This window comes from Gavialis gangeticus, unplaced genomic scaffold (genome assembly GCF_001723915.1).
Source record: "Gavialis gangeticus isolate Ggan-Ray unplaced genomic scaffold, GavGan_comp1, whole genome shotgun sequence".
Classification (NCBI taxonomy): Eukaryota; Metazoa; Chordata; order Crocodylia; family Gavialidae; genus Gavialis; species Gavialis gangeticus.
In genome coordinates, this window is record NW_017728995.1 from 98,531 (window position 1) to 107,854 (window position 9,324).

Consider the following 9,324-nt stretch of genomic DNA (forward strand, 5'->3'; position numbering starts at 1 on the left):
AATGACAACCAATTACTGCTATCAGTAATTCCAATTGTGCAAGAAGCTGCACAGTGACAGAGAGATCCCAACTTTGCTGATGACCCATGTAAACATCAGCAGGCCACCACAGGACAGAACATTTTTACCGTTTGCTATTTTAAAAAACAAACAAACTTGGGAAACTTGACACCTGGATTATGTGAAAATATCATTACTAAGGATGTGAATACAGCAATGCTTGAAGCCGCCCTTTCAGAAGGGAAGCTTTTCTAAAGGGTAGCAACTGGTAAATTCTAATTGTGTGTGAACAAGCCGAGAATGATTCAAATGCAACAAAACCACTTCAACTTTAAACACGGATGAAGGAATGTTCAAGTTAGAGCCCTTCTGCTGCATTTCAGTTTTTTCACGTCATTTACACATAACAGTTGGAACACAACAGCAGCTGCCCTTTTGATTTGAAAGGGCTCCAAGTTGTCCACACTATTAGGCTGCAATGCCAAGCATCCAAAAAACAAACACACACATCTGGGAAATTCCACCTTAAAGTGTTCTGGCCTAGAAAATTTTTGACAAGTGCAGCTAAATCATCTTTAACTGCATAGTCACATGGTATTTTTTCCTCAAAACGCCTTCTTCATTCAGTGAGCAGCATGAGCAGTGCCTATTAGGATTGAGAACAAATAGGGGAAGAAACAAGAGAATCCGATTTAAACAACCTGACCCACCACATCTTACCAATAATTTTTGTACTTCACTTACTCCGTAATCACTGGCTAAAATGTTGTAGGTTGTCAGTACAATGTCTTGTCTTGAAAGAAGTGCTGGGTCTTTGCTGCGGTCAGGTCCGTAATAAACATAAACGTTTAAGTGAACTTCAGGGCTGATGTGTTGTTCAAGCTGCTCCTGAAAGATAAGCAATCAAAAGGTTATTAAATACTGTGTTACTCTGTGTTCTCTCAGGTAGGGTTAGAAGAAAAACGGCATTCCAGCTCTATGGCAAACTACAAACTGCCAATAGTAGAATATTGGAGAGCCACACAACAAAAACATGCAACTAGATGTCCTGTAGTTGAAGAGGTAAAGAACAGTAGCTGCAACAGAACCAGCCACATCATCTCGCCCCCAGTGCTGGCCCTGCATGGGGCCAGTCCAGAACCCTACCCACACGTTGGACTCAGCACCCGCAGTGCCTGCTCCAGCCTGTTCCCATCGCAAGCTACACATGGCACCCACTCTGACTGACGTGGGAAGGGAGGCACACAGCATGGGTCCTAGGGAGCGCCCCACGTGGCAATCCAGGACCAGCCAGAGTGGGCACCAGATCTGAAATGCAGAAAATGGGGGCTCCATGAGTTCCCCACAAGCCAGATCTGGGGCCCCCTGCAGTCAGTCAAGGACCTGCATGTACATAGTCTGCCCTGGACTAGCCAGAAGACTGGTAGATTGGCCCTGCACTATTCACATGGCCCACAGGACCAAATGAGTTTGACACCTTTGCTGTAAGTCAAAACAGAGGCAAGCCACATTCAGTCAAAAGCAACAATGTACGGAGCCAAATGGAAGACTTTTCTAACTTTTATTCTGAAATGTGTTGTAGCTTTATGTCCTTAAAAAAAAAAAAAAAAAGAAGAAACTGAAAAACAAGGTTGAGTTACATTTCTTGTTCTGTCACTACTACATTTTATTAAAATTAAAGGATTTCAAAAATCCGTTTTTCATCATTTGTGCACCTCTTCTAGTAGGATAGACAGACCACATTTGTCACTTTAAATTTTCCTTTCCATATGTTTTGCCTCCTGATTCACAGGCACAAGGAAAATACTGTGGACAAAAAGGGTTAATACCTACAATAAGTTAAATCTCAATAACAATTAAGTCTAGAAAAAGTTTAGTGTGTAGGAGGTAAATTTCAATTTCATTTACTTCCTACTATTGCACCTGTGCTAAATTATCACTTTAACTACACATATTAATTAGAGGCGTTTTTAGCAATTACTATGTTGCAGACAGCAGAACGTTGTGATCTGTATAAAAAAATTTAAGTATCAATGACTGTACAATTGTGGGACAAATTATTAATTATAAAAACAATGTGTCCCCTGTGTTTGTTTTGATAAAGAGAGAGAGTTCATTTGAAATACATGGTTACATTTAAGAGTTTGTCATAGAAGTTCTCTTAGGAAAAAATTATTCCCAGAAAGTCCAATTCATTGATGACAAAGTTCCAGGGAACACATTTACTAAGACTTCTAATGAGCTGCATCTTTAAAAAGGTCCTTCTTAGATGTACAAGTCACACAAACACACAAAGACCGATTGGGCACTGGATCTGGAATCCAGAAAGTGGGGGTTCCATGGATTACCCGCAGGCCACATCTGGGGCCCACTCCAGCCAGTCAAGGACCTGCATGTATCTTGAGTCTGCCCTGGACTTCCCAAAGGACTGGTAGACTGGCCCTGAAGTATTCACCAGAGGTCTTACTTAGATGTACAAGATAAACAAACAAAGAATGAAATATTTCTATCTTCTCTCTTCAATTCTAGTTATCTTAGTTTTGTATCAACAGTTGACAAAACACTTCCAGATAAAGACGTGATACACCAATAACATTTTGGGGTTTTTTTGTTTTTTTGTAATGAATAATAGCCCTACTTTTGCAACAAGGGCAGGCAGTCACCCGAGTTTCTCCCAGAGCTGACCTAGCCATATCAGTGCTAAAATGACCACCTTTAAGTGGACATGAAATAAGTGGCACACAATCAAAAAGAACAAATTATATTCATTACATCCTTATTTATTTTTTAGTATTTAAAAAACTGCTTGTAGAAGTCCCATTACTGAAGCAAGACTTCTGTATTGTTACTATTACTGCATGTTACCCCATAACTGCCCAATATTAAAGAATCAACATCATGCAAAACCTACAATCCAGTTGCTTAAAACAGACAGCGGACATATGATTAGTGTTGTTCTCGGTCCTCCTTCAGAATCATCTCTCTTAGCCAACTGAATGCTAGAAGTACCTGAAAAAACAAAAGTAACGTTTAGCAATAGAACTGGTTACCAGAATGGTTTATTTTTTAAAGATTATTATAAAATAAGCAGCTCAAAAATGTAAACAGTTTCCTGAAGTCCTGTGCAAAGGTCTTCATGAAAAAATTACCCCTTAATCAATTTCAGATAACTGAAGGTTCACAGTAATATAAGCAGTAGGTGATAAACTCTACATAATGTTTCAGTTCAAAAAGAAATGAACTCATAGGGCACCTCCACACATGCAGGCACATGCGCTTGCAGCAGCTCAAATAGAAATGCCACAAATTTGAGCTGAGGCTTTTTGCCTCAGCATACGGGCCCAGACACGCATTTTGGTGTGGGGCAAACTGTACCACTTGGGGCAAAATAACCCTGCCCAGCTCTTCCTGGATCTGCAGCCAGGGGGTGCTAGAGCCGCAGCATAAAAAGCTGCCTTGTGCTAGCCGCAGCAGTACAAAAAGCTGCCCTGGCAAGTAGTTCAGGGATACTTGCTCAAAGGAGCTTCTGGGGCCTGGCCAATGGATATCTGGGGACACTACTCCTTGTGCCAGATGGACTGCTGAAGCAGCCCTGAGAGTTCCCTGTACCCTCTACCCACTGCAGCAGTCTGGCAGTAGGGCCTACTGCCTGGCTGTGACCTGCTGCCACCTGTGGCAGCATGTGACCCCAAGGCTGCATGCCTGCCAGACCCAGATGGGGACTGCACGGCCAGTAGAAGCATCTGCACCTCTGAGCCAGCTGCCAGTGGGCTGTGGCTGCACAGCTGACCTTTGTACGGCACTGCTGCCATGTGTGCCGCTGCCCAGCCATCTGGGAAGCTATCACTGGGAAGATGTTCCGAGTGTGGCAGCAGGCTTTGAACTGTCAAAGTATGTCCTCCTGGCCCCAAGTGGGTCCTGGGTGCCAGCTCTGAGCAGGCTCCTCTGCCTGCGTCCTGCCACCTGCCTCACTAGCAGGAATTCTGGTGTTCCCCATTTAAAAACTGATTTTATATACAGAGATAGAGATATCTACAGAGATAGATAATCAGTTCAGGAGAGAGTGCAAAGCAGTTGGGCAGTGTTTTATTGATATACTTACAATTTAAAGCAATTTGGAAGCCTACCAGTGCCTCTGTCACCATAATAAAATAAATTCTAAATATCTATACAGTTTGGCATATACTTTTAACTTTTTTTTAAATCATGGAAAAGTCAGAGCTGCCCGTCCCCTTCACTGACCAGGATGTGCTGCGCTGAGCAGTACTAACATGCCAGTGCCCTGCCCCTGGCCTTGCCCCTCACTTTCAACCCACAGCTTGCTCCCCGCCCCAGTCCCTTTGTGGGTAAGGGGTTTATGGGTGGATTGTGGGGGGCGAATGTGGGTGTGGGAGGGTATACGGGCAACTGCTCAGGATGGGTGGGTCACCTGCCCCCCACAGGGCACAGCCTCCCCCCCCAGCTCAGACTGCTCTCCACCAACAGGGACCACAGCTTATCCCCCCCACCTTCAGCCTTCCCCCCCCCACCGCTTGCTTCCAGCCCAGCTCTGCCTGGCACCCACACTACATCTGCCACACCATGTGGCTGTGGCCCGTCACCACATGCTCTTGGGCAGCTCTGAGCAGTCATCCAGGGCCTCACACCATTCGTGGGGACCGCCTGTGGTGCCAGGCCAGGTCCCCACGAGTGACAGCCCATAACTGCCCAGAAGCACGCAGCACCACGCTGAGCCAAGCCGCAGCTACAGTGTTGCAGAGGCAGCATGGGTGCCAGGCAGCTTGCGATAAGCCATGCTGCCCCCCATGCCACACGGGGGGGGGGGGTTGTGCCACGAGGCCCCAAATGCCGCTGTTGGTAAGCTGTGGGTGGTGCAGGAGGCTGGGTCCAGTCATGGGGGTCAGTAGGGGGGCTGGAGCAGGCAAGGGACCCATGCCTCCCAAGCTGGCCCCCATCCCTCCTCCATAGTCCCCCCGCACCCTCAGTACCCTCAGCTGGCTACCAGAGTGTCTCTATGCAAGACTGAGCCTCCAGTTGCCTCAGGGCACTGTCTGCCCTACTTTCTCCCCCCTCAGCATTTTTTGGTATCTGGATATCCAGGTATCAAATTTTGCCCCCATGCTGCAAATATGTAGCATGGGGAACAGCTTTTTGTTCCCAGCTTGCATCTTGCAGCACCTCAAAGGGGTCTCAGACACTGCAAAAGGCATGTGCGCGCTCATCTGGACATGCCCATAATACTTATATTTACTTCTTTGTTACCTTTTTGCTTTGCTTTCTTTTTTAATGCAGGAGATGGAGCTGCAAGGGCAGATGCAAAGCCTGTATCTTCTTGAAAATTACAAGAAGCTGCCAGAAGATCACAATGGAACATTAGACATATCATAAGTAACATCAAATTTGTTAACAAAACAAATGGTTTCCTAAGCGATTTTAACAAGATACCCATATAATAAAGTGTGACTAACATGGAACTCCTGCTAAAGCTAGATCACTGGATAGAAAGAAATGCAAGGCTCCTGGTGACAGGAAAGCAGGTAAAATAATCTTCACTAAGCTAGAGTCAAGCTTAAGTCCCAGAGGTAAAGTAACAGAGCCTTGGCTTCTGGTGTTTGTGTGTTGGGAGCAGACAGCAAAAAAGCAGAGCTCCCTCCCCACCCAGAGAACTGCCCTACTCTCCGACTTACAGATAAAGCAGTCCATCTCTAGGCTTGCTCATAAATTAATTCAGCAAGTTTCTTCTTAATAAGCAGTTAACAAGGGTCAACTAATAGGCAAATTTTACCTTATACATAGAATTGGTTCAACCGAGCTGTGCATAAGCCTACAGGATTTGCACTACAACATTTATAACAAATTTCTTCACAGGAAACAGGCCTAATGTACATAAAACATATCATAGCTTTTTAACAGAAATTATAAGGGAAAAAAAAAATCTCTCTATCTCCAGCCAAGAACCATACCTTTACTTCTTTTCCTGGTTGTAGGGAGATCCTTTTTAGTTTTGACTGAAAAGAAAGATTGTGTCTGAATACTTAAAAAACAAAGCAATGATAGCAATTAAATAAATTACATTAGAACAAAATCAAGTGCATCTTACTTCCTGTTTCTTGTGGCAGCCACTCTTCTGATTCTTCCGAATCACTTCTTTCTGAATACTTGGGTTTCTTGGCTTTTGTTCTAAAATATTACAATTAAGAATCAAACAATACCCCTCTTTATGACTGCTAAAACTGAAAAACAAAGACATCTTAGAAATACACCTTATTCACCCAAATCTAAGACAACCCTGAATTAAAGCCAACCCCTGCAATAATTAGATTTGATACAGGGAAAATGTACACATTTGTTATAACTTTCCACATACAGAAACTAATTACTGGAGAACTGTCTTAAAGTCATCATCACCACCACTGCAGCAGGGAAAGCAGTAGCAGCAGGGCAGACAGCGGGAAAGGAGGCAGTGGAGGGTAGGCAGTATGGGGGCAGACCATGCTGGAGCAGGAAACAGAGCTCCATTGCTCACCTTGTGCCTGCCACTCCCACAGCCTCAGATCCCTGCACCCCCTTCTCCTACCCCCACCCATCCCCCCTACTAGTGCTGCACCACTGGCAGACTCCATCCCCACTGTAGACCCTGGGCATGAGCACAGGGTAGGCTGAATGGAGAAGAGCAGCAGGTGCAGTGGCAGTGGAAATAGGCAGTAGCTGTGACTTTGGCCCCAAACCAGGGTTGGAGCCAGAGCCAAGCAGGAGCAACTGCCTGCTCCATCACTGCCTCATACTCAGTTCCAAGCAAAGAGGCTTCTTCCCCACCACCACTCCATGTTAAATGAGGGGGAAAAAAAAACAAACAACAACAAAAAAGCCAGTCTCGGAATCAAGCCAATACAGTACAACATACAATTAAAAAAAAAAAAAAAAAAAATCAAATTATAATATAATATAAAAAACCCACTAAGCCACAATACATACTATTTACTTCAAAAGGCAGGTAGAAAATCTTAACAGAACATTTTAAAAAAATTAATGTTACTGATCTTTACGTTGACCCACAAGAAGAACAAGCTATTTGCTGGGAAGACCCAATACAACAAAATCACTTCAAAGGCTGCCTCTCTTAGAAAAAACACATGCAAAATGTACATTCCAATCTGAGACAAAGCCAACCGGGAACTGGCAAAATGTCAGAACTGTCATACCAATTTCCTGATTCTTTGCTGTAAAGTAAATACCTAACCCTGTTGTAATACACTATTCAGTCTCAGTTAGGAGTTTAATGTCTCCCACACAACAATAGAGTCTATAATACATTTGCAACAATAGTAACCTGTAGCACATCTGCAAAAAAACACATGGGAAAAAGGACCATTGCTGCAGATAACTTCTCTTTACTTTTTTAAAAAGGGAATTTTCACTTTTTAAGGTAACAAAATTAATTAAAAATTAGGTGCCAAAACAGCCTTAAGGACAAGAATGGAAGACAGCTGCCGTTTGTTTGTTTGTTTGTTTCGAAGAATTCCAAAACATAGACAACAGTCATTCTACAGAAAAAAAAGTTCACCATGGGCACAAGGAGAGGACACTAGTCATTTGCTGTGTGGATAAGATGAAGCTGTGTGTTATCCTTACTTCAATCTAATTAGTGTAAAACATCTTCTACTTTCTTACCAATTGCCTTCAAATGTTATGTAACAGGCATTTATAAGGCAGAAACATTGTTCCAGGTTCCTACCTTTCTGGATAAAAACTGGACAGTTGTGCCTGAACAGTTTCACTCTTTCCACTAGAAGTGCTGGACTCCAAGTTACAGTTGTGATCTTTATTTTTTAAAGAGAGAGCAACAGTTATGAAAAGGAAAATATTCAGTTGTTTGGAAGGAAAAAAAAATTAAGAAGTACAGACTTTAAAAGGTCAAATTAATTTACATTTACATTTTAAAATCAGGATTGTAAATATAGAATAAATACAAAGAAAGTTATAGCACAAAAAGATGACAGTCATAGATGTGGGTCTCAAAACCTGTTTACTATAACAATTCCCAATACAAAACTTGCAAGAAATGAGGAAAGAGAATGCAAAAAAGTTTACAGGCAACAACATTAGTCCCAACAAAGCTGCACAAGGAAGTAAGTCTAAACAGTGATACATGATGGAGTGTCAAGCTCCATATCTGATTAACTGGAGATCCCTAGAGTACCTTGGTGTAAAACCAATCACAATTAGGGACAGAACAGAATGAGGCATGTTGCATTGGTGTGTGTAAAGACCAGCACATCGTAGGAAAAAAATAGCATACATAAAAAGAATAAAGGAGGACAAAGAAGCAAAGACGCTTCAAATAGTTCATACAAGTGAGAGGAATGAAATGAATACACAAATTTTGAAAGATAAAAGCGCTAGCAAAGTAGTAATGTAAGAAATAAACAACAGGAGAAAAAGGAAATGCTGTATGACAAGTTAACTGTTTTGCAGTAATCAAGCAAGACAAACAGAAAACTTGCAACACACAATTTTAGAAAAGCGTAACTAAACTAATACTTAAAAAAGCATGCACCTAAAATTGCTAATGTTCTTGTAGATTATATAATAGAGGATAAAACAGCCCCCCCCCCCCCCCCCCCCCCCCCCCCCCCCCCCCCCCCCCCCCCCCCCCCCCCCCCCCCCCCCCCCCCCCCCCCCCCCCCCCCCCCCCCCCCCCCCCCCCCCCCCCCCCAAAAAAAAAAAGAATATAGATGCAGCAACATGATACTACTGCCTTTTGACAAAGTTCCTGTTTTGCAGGTTGAAATTGACAGGCTTCTGGAAGCTTTGCTTTTTCTGAACTTAGTTCTGAATAGTTTAGGGTTGCAACAGAATGAGTTACCAATCTGTGTTAACAACAGGAACTGCTTTTCAACCATAAATAAGAACTGTTATGTACTAAAAACATCCATTTCTGATAATAAAATCCTGCAAATAAAATAATGAACTACCAGACAATAATACAGGGGTGTAGGTTGTAGCTGTGTTGGTCTAAGGACATAGGCAGACAAGGTTCTTTGGGTGAATCTAATATCTTTTATTAGACCAACTTAAATAGTTGGAAAACAATTATTAAGCAAGCTTTCGTGTTCAAAAACCCTTCATCAAGCTAAGGAACTTTTTTCCTAACATTTTTAATGAAAAGTCTTTTCATTCCATCCAGAAAGAGCATGCACCAACAGCTGAAACTTTCTTAGCCTGATGAAGGGTTTTTCAACCCAAAAGCTTGCTTAATAATTGTTTTCCAACTATTTAAGTTGGTCTAATAAAAGATATCAGATTCACCCAAAGAACCTTGTC

General features: G+C 42.8%; 1 protein-coding gene across 2 annotated transcripts in view; it reads right to left on the reverse strand.

Annotated features, from left to right (window-relative positions):
* Positions 1 to 9,324, reverse strand: part of HLTF (helicase like transcription factor) — a 62,856-nt gene that overhangs the window by 36,390 nt on the left and 17,142 nt on the right. For both annotated transcript variants that reach the window (XR_002094993.1, XM_019503113.1), the window contains exons 10-15: positions 7,736 to 7,820; positions 6,101 to 6,180; positions 5,964 to 6,008; positions 5,263 to 5,349; positions 2,912 to 3,009; positions 745 to 888 (exon numbers count right to left, since the gene is read on the reverse strand). Coding sequence is in view for 1 of the 2 variants with exons in the window: in XM_019503113.1 (XP_019358658.1) it covers positions 745 to 888; positions 2,912 to 3,009; positions 5,263 to 5,349; positions 5,964 to 6,008; positions 6,101 to 6,180; positions 7,736 to 7,820 (539 nt within the window). In the remaining variant the exon portion in view is untranslated. The remainder of the gene's footprint in view (positions 1 to 744; positions 889 to 2,911; positions 3,010 to 5,262; positions 5,350 to 5,963; positions 6,009 to 6,100; positions 6,181 to 7,735; positions 7,821 to 9,324) is intronic.